This window comes from Tenrec ecaudatus, chromosome 1, assembly GCF_050624435.1.
Source record: "Tenrec ecaudatus isolate mTenEca1 chromosome 1, mTenEca1.hap1, whole genome shotgun sequence".
In the NCBI taxonomy this organism is placed as follows: domain Eukaryota; kingdom Metazoa; phylum Chordata; class Mammalia; order Afrosoricida; family Tenrecidae; genus Tenrec; species Tenrec ecaudatus.
The window spans coordinates 82,471,018-82,492,939 of NC_134530.1; the positions used below are offsets into that span (position 1 = coordinate 82,471,018).

Sequence of the window (21,922 nt, forward strand, 5' to 3'; positions counted from 1 at the left end):
CTTGCAAATGGATGCGATGCTGGAGGCACTCATTCACCCTTCTCAAGAAACTTGGACGACAGCTACCTGGCCAACTGACTGGGAGAGATCCATACTGGTAGCCCTTCCAATGAAAGGTGATAGTCCAACAGAAGGAGGACATCTTTGAACAAGATCATTAATACCAGACACAAGTAAAGTTTTGACCAATGTAATTAAAAAATGGTTGCAGCAGTATATCAAAAGCAAACTACCAGAAATCTGAGCCAGATTGAGAAGTGGGTATGGAAAGAAGGATGGTATTACTGAGGTCTGGAGAGTTGACTGAAAGCAGAAAATAATAGAAAGATGTCAACCTGGGTGTTAAGTTGATCAACTGTGTGGATCATAACTAATTATGGATAAGATTATGAAGAATGACTCAGGACAACCTGTACATAGACCAAGAGGCAGTTGTTTGAGCCATGAAAACGGGATGCTGTCTCGTTTCAAATCAGGAAACCGTGCATCAGTGTAGGTTGCGTCAGTGTGTAGGGTGCGTCAGTGTGTAGGGTGCATCAGTGTAGGGTGTATCAGTGTATAGGGTGCATCAGTGTGTAGGGTGCGTCAGTGTGTAGGATGCGTCAGTGTAGGGTGCGTCCGTGTAGGGTGCATCAGGAATGCAGTGGGGAAAAGGGTAGTTTCTGCTTTAAACTCATTTTGTGTCTTTATACACACAACCGAGTCTTAATTTGTGTTGGCTTATACAATGACAACTGTCCACATGTGGTTAGTGAAGATTTCATATGTGGCTGGTCCCAATTGAGAGGACCTGTAAGTATAAAATACATCTAAATGGATATTCATTCATCAAAGTTAGTCATTCTGACAAGCTGGACTAGATAAGGGAGAATGTGACATCTGGATTGGAGGAGATTCCTTAATAGCCTTTGGTAAATAGATGACACAAATTTGCTCACTGAAAGCAAAGAGGTCTTGAAGTAGTTACTGATGAAGATCCAAGACTACAACTTTCAGAATGGATCAGAACTCATTGTGAAGGAAACAAAAGCCCTCACAAGTTGACCAATACACAACATCATGATGAATCTAGGAAAGATTGGAGTTGTCTAGGATGATTTCATCTTATTTGGTTCCACAATCAAGACTCGTGGAAACAGCAGTCAAGAAATCAAATGACACATCACGGGAAGCAAATCTGCGACCAAAGACCTTTTTAAAATGTTGAAGCGAAAAGATGTCACTCTGCGGACTAAGGTGCACTTGACCCAAGTCAAGGCATTTTAAATTCCCTAAGAGGCATGTGAACATTTGAAAATATATAATGAAGCTTGAAGAACTGACACGTTTGAATTATGGTACTGACAAAGAATATTGACTATTCTTCCAAAAGAACGCACAGCTTTGTCTTCAAAGTATAGCCAGAATGTTCCTTAGACGTGAGGATGGTGAGACTTTGCCTCAAGTACTTTGAACATGGTGTCAACAGCGAGGAGTCCCTCGAGAAGGACACGCGCTTGAGTGACAAAGAGGAGTGCCGCCCACAGAATGGACAGGTCGAGTAACTGTAACAAAGGCTCAGCTTTCACCAAGGTGGTGAGCCTGGTGCAGGACCAGGCAACATTTCATTCTCTTCTACAAGCAAGTGCTCCAAGTTGGAACAAACAAGTAAGGAAAAAAGAATGTGAAATATGCATTTAATAGCTTTTTAAATTGACTATCTGTAAAGTGATAGCATTTTGGATATATTGGGTAAAGTCAATGATTAAAATGAATTTCACCTCTTTGTTGTTACTTCAAACAATGAGTCTAAAATTACTTTTGTAGTCAGTATTAGATTTCTGTTGGGCAAGGCTAGCCTGAATGGCTAACGAGAGAGTTCAGTGCCCTCCTGAATGTGCTCTGCCCACATGCCCGGTTTCATTCCTTGCTCCTCCCACACTGCAGTGAAGGGTTAGTAGAGGTTGGCCAGACAATAGGATGGCAGGAATTAATGAACTTAATAAGCGCAAGTGATACGATATCAAACCATCTGTCAGTCCTGCACACGCCTTGCTGTCTGACACTTTGTATCTGGGTTCACACCTGCCTCTGTGCCCAGACCACACATTCCACTATTCCCCCTCATCAATCCCTGTACATCGTTCACGACTGAGCTCGGCTGTCGCCTCCTCAAGGAAGTACATCTGGAAGGTCTGTCCAGTCTGGGACTTATACCCCATCTCCATGTTATACAACGCCCAGAGTAGTGTTTGTGTTATATTATAATGTTCTTTTTATCAAAGGCCCTGGCCACCCTAGCCTCCACTCCCATCTTTCCCCCAAAGATGTAGAATTTCATTTTGTATTTTCAGAACTGAGCAGTATGTGACCAGAATAAATCCACCCAAACCTACTGCTATCGAGTAGATTCTAATTCACAGTGAATTATAGATAATTTCCAAGGCTAAAAATCTTGACGGGCATCAACAACCTAATTTTTCTCCCTAGGAGCAGCTAGTAGGCTTGAACTGCTAACTTTGTCTTTGGTAGTCTAATGCTTACCAGACAGTGCCGCCAGGGCTCCTTGTACAGAATCGAAACCTGGTAGATTTTGAACTAACTGATTATGCATTGGATGGGAGCTTACCGTGTGCTCATCACTTAGCTAGGTGTATGTGTGTATGTGGACTGTGGGGATGGGTGGGCGTGGGGACAGGGAGAGGCAATGTTCTGAAATTTAGGTAGGAACTTGAAGAGAGAAAAGAAAGGTAAATCTGTGGGAGTACATTTTCTTTTCTTTTTTTTCAAACTTTTTATTTAAAAAAATGGAAGTATATTTTCTATTATCCAGTGTTTTAAACCTCAACAAGGAAATGGGGATACTTGCTTCTTTAGAGCTCACCAGCCATATTTATTTTACTACATTAAGCCCAACTCTGGGAGGCCTGGTGGCGCAGTGGTCATGCATTGGGCTGTGATCTACAGGTTCTGCGGTTCGAAACCACCAGCTGCTCTGCAGGAGAAAGACAGGTCTTCTACTCCTGTAAACAGTTACAGTCTTAGAAACTCACAGGGGCAGTTCTAGCCTGTTCTAGAGGGTCACTGTAGTCGGCATCCATTTGCTGGCAGTGGAGCTGGTTTCATTTTGGAAGTGCAACTAGAGCAGAGAAGTTATAAAAAGTGGACCCCAAAGAGGAAGGTAAGAACACTCCCATGTGCCAGGGCACTGCTCTCTACTCGGGAAGCTTGAGAAAAACAAAATAAAAACAGAAAACACTGTCATCAAGTTGATTCTTCCCTAAAGACAGACTCATGGCGATCCTACATAGGGCGTCCCAGACTGTGCATCTTTATGACAACTGACAGCCTCCTCTTTCTCTTGAGGAGCAGCTAGTGGGTTTGAACTGCCAACGTTGCAATTAGCAGTCCAAGGCTCACTCAAGAGCGCCACCAAGCACCCTTGAGGACGTGTGAGAGGACAAGGAATACCAAGAACAAGAAAACATGACCCCAGTCTACAAAGAGCTCACCATCAAGAGGGTGGTGGGGAGAGTAAGGAAGAAATGACATGCAGTGACATTAGTGCCAATATATGTTTGTACCTTACAGTGCCACCACAGAGCCCGGTTACCTCTCACTTAACCTGGCTGTCAAGATTGATGGATTAAATGGGCAAAGGCAAAGAGGCATGAACCTGGGAGTCCTTTGGGATTCACCTGGTTGCTATTTGCCTGCTTAGTTGGGCGACTCCCCCTCTAACTCAAGTGTCCTAAGGGCAGGGACTAGGTCTCCCTGGTGTCCACGTCTTGGCACATGGCAGGAACTCAGAAAGTGTTTGTGATCAGATTGACTGGTCTGAAGAGACTAGAAGAACCCCTGAGTGGAGTTCCCCAAGATTGAAGCTACCAGTCCGTCAAATAGTAGATGATGAAACAAACCCGAACACCAGGAAGAATGTGCTTTCCAGACCAATCACCTACATAGAATCCGCGAGGCAGCATTTAACTGAAGCCAAAGAGGAAGAGGCAGAGAGGGGCAGAAAAACAGGAAGAATGGGCTCAGGGACCCCAAGGCAGCAGCCTGGAGAGGGTGGCTCCACGACAGGATTGCACCCGCGTCAGGGAGCACTCCGTGGAGAGAGTGTGGACTGGAAAGCAAAGGTGATGCATCAAGTTCCACAGAAAGCACAGAAAGAAATGTGGCTTTTCTTTAGGAACGAAAGTGTTTGCTAAGTGAGCGGCGTGTGGGATAGCATGAAGCCTGGCGGGGCCCAGGGCAGACAGAACCTAGACAGGCACTGAGGGTACTAGAAAGCTAATTCTGCTATTAGAGGGTCCGTGGCTGGATGAACATTTTCCATTTTGAAGATAAAACTCACCTGAGTTCTTTTTCTTTCTTTAAAATAAATCATTTTATTGGGGGCTCATACATCTCTTATCACAATCCATCTATCCATCCATCCATCCATCCATCCATCCATCCATCCATCCATCCATCCAACCAACCATCCATCCATTGTGTCAAGCACATTTGTACATTTGTTGCCATCATCATTCTCAAAACATTTGCTTTCTACTTGAGCCCTTGGTATCAGGTCCTCATTTTTCCCCTCCCTCATGAACCTTTGATAATTTATAAATTATTATTATTTTGTCGTATCTTACACTGCCCAATGTCTCCCTTCACCCATTTTTCTGTTGTCCTTTCCCCAGAGAGGAGTTTATAAGTAGATCCTTGTAATCAGTTCCCCCTTTCTACCCCACCCTCCCAGTATCACCATTCTCACCACTGATCTCACCTGAGTTCTTGATGATGCAAACGCTCCCAAGGCTGAAAGTAAAGGGGGGAAATGGTCATGTTGATCAATGAACCCCATCAGTCCTTTGCTGTTTGGTTGCCAATCATTAGGGTCTAAGCCAAAATGTGAGGAGACAGAATAAAGGCACACACCAACGGTAGAAAGTTCTAGAAACTGTTGCCAGCAGAACCGGATATGTAGACTGTCATGTGCAGGCTGTACTAGTCAAACATTTGATGAACGCCCTACTAATGGCATGGCTGGGGCTGCTTGTCTTTGGTGAGGTCTGTGAATGTTAGCTGTAGTGCTAAGTTCCCGGGCCTTCTATGTATGGCCCAAGGCCCTGCCCAAGGATCACGTGATCCCTCCCCACCACAGTCCTCAAAACTCCTCTCCAGGTCCCAAGAAGCGTGGTCTCAGATACCATTTCCCATGCCGAAAACTGCTAGGAGCCTCAGAAAACAGTTCGGAGGGTTAGAAGCTTTAAAAACTAAAAACACCATGTTTGGGACCAGGGTATGTTCCTGTCAAGTCGAGCGTATCCTGGTGCAGCCGTTTAGCACGTGCTGACGAGGCCAGAGTCAGTGGATTGTTTTAATAGAAAGTTTCTGTTCCTTTATAGAAATAATAATCCTCCCTCGTTGCTTAGCTAAGAGCATGAGTAATTCTTACAAGTTACCAAAAAAAAAAAAAAAATCAGGGGAAGGAAGGAACGAGACTTCACGTACCCAGTGAGAAAGGAGTGGAACCGAACTGACTTAATTAAAGGCCCAAAAGACACAGCAGGTGAGTGCCCACCAGGTGCCAGGTGCTGTACTCCTGCTTACATCCCTCCCTGGCCTAGGTCTCTCAGCCATTCAGACTCTACCTGATTTGAGAATCTACTGCTTCCGACAGAGAGCCTAAGCACACCGTGTGCTCCCTGCTCTCATGGATAGCACGCTAGTTTACCAGAGACAAACTAAGGCTCCGCCCCACCACTGCCGGCTGCTGTTGAGCTGGGGCCCCACTTGCAGCGGTTTTTGATGGCCGATTTGTTGAAACTAGTTGCGCAGGCTTTTTCTTCTAAAGCACCTCAGGGTGCCCTGAAACATCCAGCCTTTCTGCTAGCAGTCGAGGGTGCCCACCATGTTTACCCCCGGGGATTGCAAGCTGTTGCTGGCACTTCCTACTCAACAGTTTACCTGCCTTACGTTAAACCCATTCTCGAAATAACCCCAAGTGTGGAAAGGGCTACTTGAGACTTGCCCCATTTAAGGATGGAGGCTCTCCATTCTGCAAGAAGAAAAAGGCCAAGACTCTGGTCTTTAATCATCCTGTTACATTGTCTCCGCATAGAGATTCCTGCAGCGCCCAGCAGGGAGGAGCCGGAAATGTAAGTGATCTGACCATTGTGTTGAGCGCACAGGACAGGCACATTCAGAGGGTGCCCAGGAACCCGTCTCCCCAAAGAGCTGGTTCTGAAGACCAGGAGTGGGCGTTGGCTGGCTGTGAGAGACAAGGGACTGGGCATAGATTAGGACCACTTCCTCCCGCTCTCTCAATCATTTCTGTCTCTGACATCGCAGAGGCAGCGTTCAGAATCTTACATCTTAAGTCTGGAAAAAGCCTCAGAAAAAAGGCAGAAAGCCAAAAACAAAGATATTTCCTCTCGCCCAAAAGAAACGATTTCAGAATTAACTCTGTTTTCCTTGATTCCGTTCTAAAGTTCATAGGAAGAAAGAACACAGTACCTTTTTGAGTTCTTCAATCCGAGCTTCGTAAGTGGCTAAAATAAATATTGAAAAAAAAAAGGTTATCCCCAGCAATAAACCCACCCATTTCTTACAGGCCTCAGATTAAGGTGATTGTGAAAGATGGCGTTATGCCATTTCCTCAGCCTTCAGAACAGTGATCTATCGAGGCTCCATCTCAGTGGTTCGGGAAATTCGCAGGTCCCCCAGCATGGTGTTAATTTCTGCGGGGGATTTCCAGGATGAAAGTTACCATGGAGGGGAGCTATGCTTTGGGGTAGATCCCTGTTCCACAAATAAGAGGAAGCACGGAGCTGTAGTAACAGCACTGCCGGAAGGTAAACTTGGAAGCAGGGAAATGATACCCAGGTATCCCCCCACTTCAACACAATGAATTTAAATCACACTCAAAGTGATCTTGTCTCACTGACACTTTAGTGTGGTTTTTAGAAACACTTATTTAAAATAACAGCTCCCCTAACAGGGCTTGAGTGCCTTGGTTTTCAAATGGCTCAATATTTGGGTAGTTATGTGATGATATCATTGGGTAGTTTCATAATGTCATTCAGCAGACTCCAGTAACTCCACAAAACCCTCCACTCTGTGGACTGATGTGGTCATCCTCCACTTACACATAATGTTGGTTTTCCCATAACAACCTGGCCTTTGGAACCTAATCATGCCAGGAAGTAAGGAGCAGGTGTACTAAACAGCATCTCATACTTTGGTGTTGTTCTTGTACGTAGAGAGAGCAGGCTACATGGGAAGTAGCTAGCAGGGTACTTGTGGAGCTCTGGTGGGGGAGTGATACGAACTGCAAACCACTAGCGCTTCCTCAGGCGAAAGACGAAGCTTTCTACACCTATAAAAAGTCGTAGTCTCCGAAAGCCACAGGGGAAGTTCTACCTTGTCTTACTGCGTCACTATGGGTCAGAATCAACTCTTGACAGCAAGATTGGTTTTTTGGTTTGATGCTAAGGACTAAAGTGCTTTATTTCCATTAAATTTCCATGACAATCACTAGTATAATCCAATTTTATTGACAAGGAAACAGACACCCAAAGAAATGAACTAACTTGCAAGGTCACTTAGCTAGAAAATGATCTATACATTTTCTCCCAGGCATAGACTCGTTCAAAAATAGCACGCCATAGAGATAACATGCACACCCTTTTAACGAGGAGCCCCGTGGGGCAAGGCTAGTAGTTTGAAACCCCCAGCTGCCCCTCAGGAGAAAGATGAGGTTCTGTTCCTGTAAACTAGGGATAGGGCCGCAGAAATCCATCCGAGCAGTGCCTCCCTGCCCTACAGGCTCACTATGTTTGGATTCGACTTCCTGGCCGTGGATGTTGTTTTGATTCTACTTTGAATGAGTGTGTCCTGTGACATGTCACATTTCCAGAAGTAAATTTCAGTCTCATTCACCCCCTTTCAATAGTTCACAACGTTAACTTTGGTCACATGTATATAATCAAGGTAGGCGCCAGGATCAAGAAGCCATGGGTTAAGCTCCATAATTGGAAAGCAAGCACTGCAATTCGGCATTTGCCCCAAGGCAGTTCTCAGCTGGGCCTGAGAGCAATGGAGTTACAGGGAGCTGGACAGAGGCAGGCGTGGGCTGCATCTGTGGCGGGCGGGAGCTGTTGCCTTACCGGCTCCTTGGCGCCGGCCCCACGTGATGCAAGGTGGCAGCCCCATGAAGGTCAGGGTGGTCAGGGTGTGAGCAAGTATTTCCTCGGCCTGTGGGGTCCCTAAGTAGCCACTCGGACACATCTGCTCTGAGCCATGGACATAGGACCATTCACTCTACATCAGTGGCTTTCACACCTGCTCGGTGGCGGTGCCAGCATGCTTATGGAAACAACACACCGGGCAGGGGTTTGTGTGGCATCTACATGCATAACGCACAGGCTGCTTGCACATAAACATGGTGTTACCCTAGGAGCAGTACAGTACTTCTGTGCTTGGAGATAGTCCTGAGGATCTTCAAGACCACACAGGAAAGCTCTGGGGTTCAGGATGAACCACCAGAAAACCAGTGAACTTGACCTCAGAGGACAATTCTACAGAGCCTCTAGAATGTCTGAGTCCCATTGACCGTCCACCGAGTGCTGTGTACAAGGGTGAAGCCTTAGCTTCCAACCCTTCTCCAATCCTTCTTCAAACAAAATTCAACTTTTTATTTTGAGTTATTGATTGCATAATCACATATATGTAATCATATATATATATATATTTGCAAGACATATAGAGGGAAATCCTGTGTGTGCTTTCTCAGTTTTCTCTAGTGGTACCATCTTGCAAGCTCTAAGTCACTATCACAACCAGGATCTTGCCGGAAGCTTTCAGGGTATAGAACATTCCCATCCCCCAAGAGTCCCTCACACTACTCTTTTATAGAGACACCCACTCTCCTCCTGCACCTCCTTCCCATTCTCATTCACTCCTTGTAACCACCAATCTAGCCTCTAGTTCTATAATGTTGTAATTTCAGGAATGATATATAAATGGAGCCCTGCTGGAGCCCGGGTGCTGCAGTGGTTATGTGTTGGACTCCTAACAGAGAGTTCAGCAGTTCAAAACCACCAGCTACTCCACAGATGAAAGAGGAGACTTTCTATTCCTGTAAAAAAGGTACAGACAGGCTCAGAACCCACAGAGGCAGTGCCACCCTGCCCTATAGGGTAGCTATGAATCGGAATCGGCTCAATGTCATGAGTTTTATTTTTTAATATATCAATGGCGTCTTGCAGCATGCAATCTTTTTAGATTAGCTTCCACCCCGCCCCCCCCCCCCCCCCAGAATACTCCTCTGGAGACTCTTCTGACTTTTGTATGTGGCAGGGTTTGTTCCTTTTATTGCTGGGGACAGTTCCACGGCCGGGCCATGCCACAGTTGAACTCTTCAACTGCTAAAGGGCATCTGGGATGGTTCCAGTGTGGGGCTGTTACGAGCACAGCTGCGATGGGGATTTGTGTAGGTATTCGTTTCCTGGAACAAATGCCAGGTGTGCCGTTGCTGGATCATATGGTATCGTGTGTACTTATTTGTCCAATGCATATGCTCGTAAGGCCCTGGTGGCGTAGCAGTTACGAGTTAGGCTGCCAACTGCAAGGTCAGCAGTTAGAAACCACCGGCCAAACCCAGGGGAAAGACAGGGCTTTCTTCTCCCGGAAAGAATCCAGTCTTGGAAACGCAGAGGAGCGGTTCTGCCTGTCCTATCAGGTCACAGGGAGTTGGCATCGGATTGAAGGCAGCGAGGTTGCTCTCCTGTTTATATCCTCTTAGTTGGACATGCATGTGGCTCATTTTAAAATGGACTTGTTTGACTTTTACTGCTATTTATTTTTTAAGAACAAAGTGTTCTTGTATTGAGGGAGGGTATGAGCAGAGGCCCAAAGTCCATCCCCTACCTCAGTGTATTGCCATACAAATCTATGTACATGGGCCAATACCTCTGTTGTTGTGGATTAATGTATTTACACATGTACACCGCTATGTTTATACCTCTATCCACTGCTTTGCTTCCTAGGTCCTTTCTGTTTCCTTTTACCTTCCTCCTGCCCCACTGTCACTCTCCCCTTATTTATGCCTCTTGGTACCACCTCTTAGCTAGTTTGCTGTTACTTCGACCCCCTCCCTCCCCCATTCATCCCCACCCCCGCCATGGATTCCTATCTCCTCCTGGTTATTGACTCCAACACCCCAGTCGTCCCCCTGTCCATGGTGCAGCCTGCTCACTGCCCCCTTCCCCCACCACCCTCACCTCCCAGGTCCCCCTGCTCTCTCCTTGAACATGCCTCCCGTGCCGATCCTATATAGGTAGGCACAACGACTCTGACAGCCTAAACTGATTTTTTTTAAATGAAAATAGTAAATAAAAAGAACATCGAGTTTTTTGTACGTGCATTGTTAATTTTTTTTAGATTTCTTACATATTCTTGATACTAGCCCTTTGTTAATTATGAGATTTTTGGACATTTTCCCCACTTCCTTGGGAAGAAAAAGATGTAGCTATTTGCTCCAGTAAAGATTTACCGCCTTAGGAACCTTGGAGGCAGTTCTGTCCTGTAGGCGCGCCGAGTCAGAATTAGAATTTGAGTGCGTGTGGGGGGGTGTGGGGTGGTGGTGGTGGTGGTGGTGGTGGTGTGTGTGTGTGTCCTTTTCATTCTTGCAGCGGAGTTTGTTTTTCTTTTTACAGAACAAAAGTTTTGATATTGATAAAGTCCAATTTATTTTTTTGTTTTAGGGATTAGGCTATGTGGTGTCAAGTCTGAAAACACGTGGACTAGCCTTACATCCCCAATATTCTCACCTGTGCTTTTGGGGGTTTTTTTTGGTAAACGTTTTATAATTTCATGGTTTATATGTCAACCTGCATCCGTTTTGAGTGGGTTTTTACAGGAGGGGGTGAGATGTGCCCTTGTCACTGAGTACGCTGGAATCCCGGGGACCCCAGAAGAGAGGGTAGAACTGCACCATAGGGGGTTCAAGCCTCGACAGAGTCTGCCACATCTTTCTTCTGTGGAGTGACTGCTGGTGGGTTCAAATCATGGACCTTTGATATATACATCAAGGTTTCTTTATTTTTGCCTGTGGATGGATGGATGTCCAATTGCTCTAGCACCATTTGTTCCAAAACTTTTCTTTCCACTGTTGAATTGCTTTTGCACCATTGTGGAAGGAAAACAATCAGTTAAGCATATTGTGTGGGTGTATTTCTGATTTTTTTTGTTCTATTTCATTGGCCTACATGTCTATCATTCTGAGAAACCCACCCAGCATTGAGTATGGTAATTGTAGAATGAATCTTGCATTTGAACAGACCATTTCTTCCTGCTTTGTTATTTTTCTCTTTCAAAATATGAACTTTCTAGCTATTCTTTTGCCTTTCCAGATACAGGTTAGCGTAATCTTGGCCATATCTATAAATAATCTCACTGGAGAACTGCATTAAGCTTGTCTATCAATTTGGGGAGAATTAACCTTTTTGCTACATTGAGTTTCTCGTCAACATTGAGTAGTTTTCAGCATCTAATTTCTACACATTTTTGGTTAGATTTCAGCCTAAACATTTCTTCTTTTTCAGTAGTGTTAATAGTCTTGTATTAAAACATTTTTGTGTCTATATCTTCATTGCTAACATATAGAAATATTCATTGAGTTTTGTATGTGTATCTTGCATTTTGTGACCATCCTGTGGGTCTTGTTAGTTTCTTGTAAATTTCTTGGAGGTTTTCTAGTATACAATCGTGTCATCTGAAAATATAGACAATTTTATTTGTTCCTTTCTGATCTGAATGTGTTCTGATTTCTTGTCTTATTTCAGTGGCTATCATTTCTAGTACTATGCTAACTAAAAACAGTGAGAATGCCTATCCTTGTCTTGTTTCTGATGTTTTGTGAAAGCATTCAAGATTCATGATGAAGCATCATGCTGGCTCACTGCCATGGCATTAATTCCAGGCCATATGACCCAACAGCACAGAGGAGAACTGCCCTTGTGCATTCCGGAGCAGCGAGCCTCATGTTTCTCCCCGGGAGCGGTGGTGGGTTCTGACTGCTGACCTTGGGGATTCGCAGCCCGACAGGTAACTCACTAGGCCACCACGGTACATCGAGTTTTTTGTACGTGCATTTTATCAAGTCAAGGAAGCCCCTCGATTCCTTTTTTCTCTTAAGAACTTTTATCATGAATGCATGCCGAAGCGTGTCCAGTGCCTTTTTTGGATAGATTGATGTAGCTAAGTGATTTTTCTTCTTCAGCGCATCAATATGGTGATTTCAGAGATTGATTTTTGAATACTGAACCAGTTTTGCATCTTGAAAATAATCTGCACTGGGTCATAGTGTACAATAGCGTTTATATCTTGCTGAATTCTATTGGCTAAAGTTATTGTTTGTTTTTAAGAATGTTTATATCTGTCCTTGTGAGGAATATTGATTTGAAACACTAACTTCATAAAATGAATTAGGATTTATTCTCTCCTATCCTATATTTTTTCCTGATGAGCTTGTGTAGAATTCATGCCATTTACTTTATAAACATTTTTATCATAAAATCTTTTGGGCATGGGGATGCCTTGTTGTTGGAGAGTTTTCGACCTATGAATTTAATTTCCTTAGTAGTTATAGTACTATTCAAATAATCTATTTTGGGTGAGCTCTGGGAGGTTGTGATTTTTGAACAAATGTTCTATTTTTATCAAATCAGTCAAATTTAGATGTAGCTATCTCTAGTATTCCCTTACTGTTCTTCTTATGTCTGTAGCAGTACTCTGCTTCATTATTGATATTGGCAACTTATGTCTTTTTTTGTCTTTCTCTTGCAGGCTGGCTAGAGTGTTGTCAATATTATTGATCTTTTCAAAGAATTTTTTTCATCATTTTCTCTACCGCTTTTCTGCTTTCAGCTTGTTATTTCTGTTATTTCAACAGAATAACAGAATAATAATAATAAATAATAGAATAACAGAATAATAATAAATAATCATTATTATTTCTTGGTGATGCACTGATTAAAATGCTCAGCTGATCATAGGTGGGTGGTTTGACTACACCAGGTAATCTATGGCAGGAAAGCAGAGCAGTCTACTTCTGTAAAGAATGTAGCCTGGGAAATCCCAAGGGGCATGTCTGCCCTCTCCTATAAGGTTGAGTTGAATTGACTCACCAGTAATGAGCTGTGTTTAGTCTTATTGGTTGGCTTTGTACTTGCTTTGGATCTATTTTAGGGGAGCCCTGGTGGTATCGTGGGTAATGCGTTGGACTGCGGACTACAAGGCCAGCAGTTCAAAACCACCAGAATTTCCATGGGAGACAGATAGCATTCTACTCCCATAAAGTTACCGTCTCAGAAGCCCCTGGAGGAGGTGCTAATCGGCTCAGTGGAAGCGAGCTGGTTTTTAAAATTCTTGTTCTTACTTCCCACGTTCCTGGACTAGGCTCTTACACTAGTGATTTGAGAATTTCCCTCTTCTGTAATGTAAGCGTGTAGGATACATTTCTATCTGAGCACTGGGCTTTCCATCTGGGTTCCACAAATTTTGGTACATTGAATTATCATTTTTATTGAAATCAAGGTTTGTGGGTTTTCTGCTTAAAAACTCTCCTTTGACCCACCATTTATTTAAAGGTGTTTTTATTTGTGAATTTTTCTATTATTGTTCTATTATTCATCCCTAGTTTGATTTCATTGTGGTCAGAGAACATATTTTATATGACTTCAAATTTGAGGTTTGTTTTATGGCCCAAGATAAAGTCTATCAGGGGGAAAAGATAGGGGTAAAAAAGAGGAGCTGATACCACGGACCCAAGTAGAAAGAAAACGTTTTGAAAATGAAAATAGCAACATATGTACAAATGTGCTTCAGACAATTGAAATATGGATGGTTATAAGAGTTGTAAGAGCCCCCAATAAAATGATTACTATTTTAAAAAAAGATAGATATGCTCTATGGACATTTGACAAGAGTGTGTGGTCTGTTCTTGTGGTCTAGAATATTCTATTAATGGCCATTAGAACCTGTTGTCTGACGGTTTTGTGGCGATCTGTATCCCTGGTGATTTTCACTGTGTTGTTTCATCAATCGTCCAGAGAGGGGCACTGAAGTCTATTCTAACAGACAGAATAAACCTTGGCAAGCTGGTTCTGTAAAGAATGTAGCCTGGGAAGCCAGAGGGGCAGTTCTGTCCTCCCCTATAAGGTCAGGATAAGTTGGAATTGACTCAGCAGTAGTGAGGGTTGTGTGTGTGTGTGTGTGTGTGTGTGTGTGTGTGTTGGGTCCATTTCTCATTTCAGTTTGGCTTCACATATTTTGCAGCTCTGAGGTTTAGTGCATGCACATTTAGGATTGCTGTCTTTTTTTAAACATTGCATCATGTCTCTCAGTCGCTGGTAATTTTCTTGACTTGGGAGTCTACTCTATCTGATTTTAATATAGCCACACTGGTTTCTTTTGATTAATGTTTTATGATATATGATTTTCCAGATTTATAATCTTTTAAATTTATATTTGCATCACATTCCAATCTTTAAATCCTTTACATTTCAATCTATTTACACTGTAATCCTTAAAGAGAGTATCATAGTCAGGGTGACGTTTTTAAAGCACTATATCAATCTCTGCCATTTAATTGATGTGTTTCAATAACTTACATTTAATGTAATTTCTGCTATGTTGTTAGCATGCAAGGACTCAAGTCTGCCCTTTATTTTCTGTATTTTTTTCTGTCTGTTTTTCAGTTTGTGGTTTCAAATTTCCTGTCTTGTTACATATTTTTTGAACATTTTAAAGAGTTCATTTTGCTTTCTCTATAATATTTTTGATAACATCTCCTTGTGTAACTTTGTGTGACTGGATATTACATTGTATATACATAATTTATCAAAACTATATTGGTGTGGGTATTTTATCTGTTTGAGGGAAGTGCAGACTCCTTATCTAACTTTATATCTTTTCCCTTTTCCTCCTTCTAATATAACTGTCGTACATAGCCCATATTCATACATCAAGAACTATATCAGTTATAAATATTTGCTTTAACCACCAAATGTCATTTAGAGAACTTGAAAGATCGAGGAAAATATATGATAGTTATCCACGTATTTGCTCTTTCCATTGTTCTTCCATTTTGATGTTCCAAAATTCTTTCTTTTTATAATTTTTATCTTTATAGAAGATTCCTTTAGCTATTCTTTTAGGATATGTATGCTGTAATTAATTTTCTTAGTTTTTGTGTTTCTTTTTCTTAGAATGTCATCATTCCTTCATTATTACTTGAATAATATTTTTGGTAATAGAATTCTACGTTGTTTTTTTCTCTTCAGTCTTGGAAAATGTGGGGTCACTTACTCTAGATGGTTTCTGATGAGAAGTTCACCAATATTTGAATTGGTTTTCCTTTAAAGGTAAGATAATTTCCCTCACTTTCAAGGATTGTTTCTAGCTTTATTTTTCAGAAATTCAATAACATATTTTTGAGTGAATTTCTTGGGAGGTATCCTGTTAGGAATTTGCTTGGCTTATTGGCTGTAGTTTTATATCTCTGACCAAACTAGTGAAATGTCCAGTCATTATTTCTTCAAGTACCTTTTCCATCTCACTCTCTTTTCTTTCTGGATCTTGAATGCCTTCACATTCTGATTCAATTTCGTTTTTCTCTGTTGTTCAGATCGGTATTTTCTATCACTTCTCTTCAAGTTTGCAGATTCTTTCTGTTGTCACCTTTATTTTGTCACTAAGTCCATCATTTGAACATTTTCTTCTGCTAATTATATTTTTTAGTTATAAAATTTCCATTAAATTTTTTTCTGTGCATGTGTGATTTTTCCCCCTTTCATTTCTTCCCTGCATCCTCATTGAAGTATCTTTATAATAAACCAAACCAAATTCATTGCCATCAAGTCGATTTCTGACTCATCGCGACCCTATAGGACAGGGTAGAACTGCCCATGTGGGTTTCAGAAACCACGATTCTTTTCAGCAGTGGAAAGCCTCATCTTTCTCCCATGGAGTGCCTGGTGGTTTTGAACTGCTGATCCTGAGATTAGCAGCCCAACAAGTAACCATGAGGCAACCTGGAACTCTCCTATATAATGGCCACTTTAAATTCTTTGTTATAACATTCTAAAGCTCAGTCTATGGCTTATTGTTTTTCCTTCAAGTGGAGATTTTCCTGATTACAGTTTGATGAGTGGGAATACTGAGTTACATTGCACTATGACCTTGGATGTTCTTTAGCTGTGCTCACTGACTTTTTCTGACACCAACCAAGAAGAGAAGGGAGAGCACCCACGTTTTTGCTGCCAGGTGGGTGCAGAGGTCCAGGTTTCCCACTTAGCCTCTATTGACCTCTGAAAGATAGAGGCGCTGCTTGGTACTCTTGGCTCTCCACTAGGCTTCCGCTGGCACCTTGGTTGGGAACACTAGGAGTGCCTTGGAACTAATCCCCAGGCGGCTATTGCAGAGACCACCAAGAAGAGGTGGTTCTCCTCTGGGATTCCTTTGACACACTACCCAGCAATGAGGGGAAGAGGCACCTCATTACTGCTGGGGTGGTGTGGACACTCAGGTTCCCCCATAGTCTTTGTTTTCCTTATGGATTAGGCTTCATTACTTCCTGAGGGAATGGAAATTCCTCCTTCCTACATGCCTTTACCTGGCACCACTAAGTGAGAGGCTGGGATGCCTTTGTCCAGCCAGATGAGGCTGGGAGGCTAGGATCTTCTCAGCAGTTGCTGGTTTGATGGGGATGGGACCACAATTGGGTTTGGGGAGCATTTGGCTGAAGTAGAACTGTTGTTTTCTTAAACAATTTTTGTCTTGCTAGGCTGCCCTTTCTAGGTCCTCTAGCTAGAAAGACTAAGCTTTTATTTGGTGTGTGTGTGTGTGTGTGTGTGTGTGTATGTCCCAGTGTAATGATCTAATCTCTTGTGCATTATCTCCAACAGTAGGTTAATAAAGCCACTGTAACACCAGGACATACCCAGACTACCTAACACAGAATACAGGGTAGTCTTAAGAAATGGTAGCCTTTGCCTCAGACTAGTACAATGCCCTGTGAGCAGGACGACATGGTTTTTAGGCCCAACAAAAGCATAGAGTTTTGTAGCAATGCGGTGAGTCCCTGCTTCTTCACCATCTTCCCAGCGAGGGACTCTTTCCACACAAAAGGGCTGCACGTGCTCAGAAATATCGGAAGCAGGAAGCCTTCTCCCCGAACCAACGATCAGACCCATAAAGCCAGCCCTCTGCTCTTTTCGACTCAACACAGGGCCTGCTATCTTCCTCTCCACACACTGAGCAGCCAGGGCTCTTCGGGGGCCACCCCTCAGAAGAGAGCTGGGAGGAGAAGGAAGAAAAATGGATAGCCCTGTCTTGATTTTCCCTCCCACGTATCTACCAAATGTAAGGCATCGATGTAGCTTGTGGGAGGTGGACGGAAGGCTGGAACAGGTACAGTGAGGTAGCCTTGCTGCTCCACTGGGTTCATTTATGTTTAACGAGACCAGACAAGGGGGACACGGTTAGATGGCAGCACAGTGTGGCTGTGCATTTTAGCACTTAGCAGGACGTGGGGGTGGGGAACCCCTATTTTCCACACATTTTCTCTCCACCAAGAGTTGCAATATGAATTGGCTTAGCAGACTTACAATCAGCGATTCCTTTCGCGTTGCACAGGTTAATAGAGTTGCCAGAGTGTTTTAGATACGAAATTGTCGCCTCATAATTATATGGGTCTTCTAATTCAGCACTGAGAAGCACAGAGAAATAAAAGGTTACTTCAAAAAAAATTAAAAACCCCAAACCACAGTTACTTTAAACACATTTGAAGACTTAACAATTTTTTCCTTTTTCATTAGGAAAATCGTATCAGTATGCTTGGTTGATATACTGAATTAAGACAATGTGGACAAAACACAGCAATACCACGGGCTGTGCAAAGAACCCCCAGGCCACCTAGAAATAAGTGTAGCGAAACCCCCATGTTCCAGACACAGGAAGAAAACACACGGTCAAACCTGGAAGTGAAAATCGGAGCTAAGGCACTCTAAAGGAATTTGGGACAAAATAAAGACGGATCTTAATGGTTGTGGGGCTGGGAATTTAATGGCTGCCTGAGAAAAACGCTCACTGTTATTCAGTTAATTCAGACTCAACGGGATCCTATAGGAGAGACTTGAACTGCCCTCTGTGGTGTCTGAGAAGAAACCTCATCTCTCTCCTGAGTTGCAGCTGCTGGATTCCAACTGCTGACCTTGTGGTTATCAGCCCCAAGTATAACCCACTAAGCCACCAGGGTTCCTAGACTGCCAGAGATGGTAAGTCTAAATGAAGGGGAAGCATAAAGTCCAGAGGACAACAGCCTGTCTCCCTCTGCGACCCATTCTAACAATCCCGGTCCACTCTTCCAGGACAAAGGCGGCAAGCTTGCTATATGGTTATGGCTGTAGAAGCTGAAAGAATGACCCCTAGGAAACCGGAAACCCAATAGAAAGTACTGATAGTCTGAGGTGTAAGCCCCCAGTATCTCTCTTTCAGAGACACCCAGCCCAGACTGAGATTTGAAGTCCACACCACCTGGTAAAGGCAACTCTGAAAGCACTCTCTGAAGATGCTCCCACCAACCACGGGGCCCGTGGTTTCCAAGCCCCACCCCCGCTCAGCTCAGCATTAGCGGAGGGTCCCCAGCAGCAACCCACCCAATGGGATGTGCCAATGTGCCATGGAAGGAAGAATTAGATAACAGCACAACACAGGAGTGACTTACAAATCGATCAAGAACCCCACATGTTTCAGGGGTTCGAGGAAGAAGCAAAGAGGAAGAAAAACCATCAGGCCCAAACAATACAGTCAAACACTGGTCATGTAAATTTCAAGAGAAAAGAGAGAGGCGAAGGGAATGAAAAAGACAGTTCTTTAAAAAGAAAAAAATCCCATAGAGGTTGAGAAGTAGACTAGCCATAGTGGAAAAGAAATTTGCATTAGTTACATCCGAGGAAATCCCCCAGGTCACAGCATAAAGGTCATGTTGTTGGTCCCATGCCACCACCATGAGCCCAACTCTGACAGCAAACCGTGCGACGGAGTGGAATGGACTTGGGGTGTCTGGGCTGCACCCTTCATGGGGGCAGTTCGCCAACTCTGCTTCACGGAGCCCTTCAGCGGGTTCGCGGTGCCCGCTGCTGTGCCATCGGCGCTCCTTAGAGAGATACTGAGATATGAGAAACACTAAAAGAGACCCTGAGTGATGTGGAGGCCAGTATGAGAAGGTCAAATACATGTTCTGGGGATTCTACAAGAATAAAAAGGAAGAAAATGAGCAAAATGAGGCGCTATTCTGATGATAAGAAAACAAGACTTTTCTGAAAAAGGACATCAGTTCTTTCGAAGGAAGTTTAATAATGAAAGGAAAACAATTCATACTCCACAGTGGGTAATGAATAGTATACATGAAAGGAAAATGTTTAAAAGCTGTATGTGAGAAAGGACACATACTCTTTATTTTTTAGTCATTTTGCTGGGGGCTCTTAACAGCTCTTATCACGTCTATCCATCCATCCATCCATCCATCCATCCATCCATCCATCCATCCATCCATCCATCCATCCATTGTGTCAAGCACATTTGTACATATGTTGCAATCATCCTTCTCAAAACATTTTCTTTTTACTTGAGCCCTCATATCAGCTTATTTCCCCCCCTCCCTCACCCTCACTCCCTCATGAACCCTCCATAATCCATAAATTACATTATTTTTTTCTATTTTTTTCTATTCTTATACCAACTGCTGTCTCCCTTCACCTACTTTACTGTTCTCCATCCCCTGGGAGGGGGTTATATGTAGATCATTGTGATCAGTTCCCCCTTTCTCGTCCACTTTCCCCTTCCCCTCCTGATATCACTACTCTCATTATTGGTCCTGAGGGGTTTATCCGGACACACATACTTTTCGAAGGAACAGCAACCAGCTTGGCAATACACTTTACATGGCCAACAAGCTATAAAAATTGTAAATAATATTTTGAAATGCAGAGCAAAGACCAACAATGAGGGAGAAACAAAGACATTTTCAGAATACAAATGAAACATTTGTTTCTAACAGATTCTCACTGTAATCATCACAGGTATGAATTTTGACACATTTTTTGAACTTCAAATTAGAAAGGGTATAAGAAACAATGGTGAGCAAAGGCATGCACAGAGCACTGAGAAGTCTAAATAAACGACCCCTAACAATGCTTTAAGATACATTTGAGGGTAAGTGTAAACTCCCCAGTGCATCTGGCTGATTCCGACTCCCAGGGCCTCCATGGGACAGAATCGGGCCGCTCCTTCCAGTTATAAGATGGCACGCTTTGAGAGGATTTGATAGCTTCATCTTTCTCCCGTGGATTGAACTCAAATATTAAATAATAATACAAACGGTACTGTAAAGGGGGTCATGGGAGTTGAAGCAGTCTCGGGTCTTTGCAATAGCATTTACATATGAGCACGTGACTTGGTTCATGTGGGCGTAAAAACTAAACTGTAACATAGGAAACATGAAATGGATAAGTAATCTCAGAGGGTGGAGATGGTAGTGAAGGAGGTGAAACAAATGCTTCTGGATTGTTGAATGTACAACTGATGATCTTCTCTGGAAACCTTCACTCACTTCATGATAAAAATGCAATAAAAAATAACCGTAATCCCTTAAAACAATATAGAATACTTAACTCCCAAACTAATACAAAATGAATATGCAATGAGAAAGCTTAAATATTATGAAATAAATCAGAAAAGAATGAAAATGGAGGTAAATTACAGTAAGTGGAAAAAAATTTTCCACGGTAAGCACAAGATCCTAAAGTGTAACAGAGAGTGTGCAAGTAGATCCAGAATCACAACTTTTAAGGCACGTGGCTTAAACTACTCCAACAAAATAGAAAGTATCTGGTTGCATATTTTTAAAATTGCAGCTACTTCCTGCTAATCAGCAGCAGACACACCTCGACTCTTAGAGAAAACGATGGCAAAGGAGATAGAAGCCAAATACCAATGAAAAGAAAGCTAAGGTAGGTTTACTAATAGTACCCCCTTCTTAAAGATTTATCAAGAACACGAGGGAAGACACGCATGTGCTCACATGTATACGTTAACATTGCATACGGAAGACTGAGAGGAAGTCATGTATCTGAATGAGGGTGCAGGTGAAGGACGTGGAAAGTCCCATGGGCGGCCCCAAGAACACACAGATCTGTCTTGGAAGAAGCACGGCCAGAAGGCTTCTTCGAGGCGAGGATGGACAGACTTCTTCGCACACACTTTGGACATGTTGTCAGGAGAGACCAGTCCCTGGAGAAGGGCACCGTGCTTGGCAGGGGAAGTGAAAAAGAGGATGACCACCGAGTTGGAACCGACTTGAAGGCGCCCAACAACAACATGCATGCGTGCACACACACACTCACACGAAGAACAAGAAAGCAGACACAAGTAGAGAAAATGTTACGATCAACCCTTTGCCACTGCCTTCGAACATTTAGAGATGATGAACGACTTTCTAGCAGAATATAAAAGTACTTCAGTGAACCCATAGGAAATAGAAAAACTCCAAACGCAATACATCATTGCTAGTGTGAGGCTTCTGATTCACAGTGACCCTACAGCAGTGGTTCTCAACCTTCCTAAAGCTGCGACCCTTTCATACAGCTCCTCATGTTGTGGTGAGCCCAACCATAAAATCATTCCATTGCTGCTTCATAACTGTCATTTTGCTACTGTTATGAATCGGACAACCCCTGTGAAAGGGCCATTTGACCCCCAAAGGGGTTGCGACCCACAGGATGGGAACAGCTGCCCTACAGGATTAGGTAGAACTGCTCCTGTGGGAGGCTTTCTAAGACTATATATATTTTTTATGAGAGTAAAAAGCCTCATCTTTCTA

The 21,922-nt window shown here is 43.1% G+C and overlaps 1 protein-coding gene across 1 annotated transcript in view; it reads right to left on the reverse strand.

The window, feature by feature from the left end:
- FYB2 (FYN binding protein 2) overlaps positions 1–21,922 on the reverse strand; it is a 97,564-nt gene that overhangs the window by 47,936 nt on the left and 27,706 nt on the right. Inside the window, 3 exon segments of the mRNA XM_075533870.1 lie at positions 4,760–4,791; positions 6,493–6,527; positions 17,649–17,749. Coding sequence (XP_075389985.1) covers positions 4,760–4,791; positions 6,493–6,527; positions 17,649–17,749 — 168 coding nt within the window.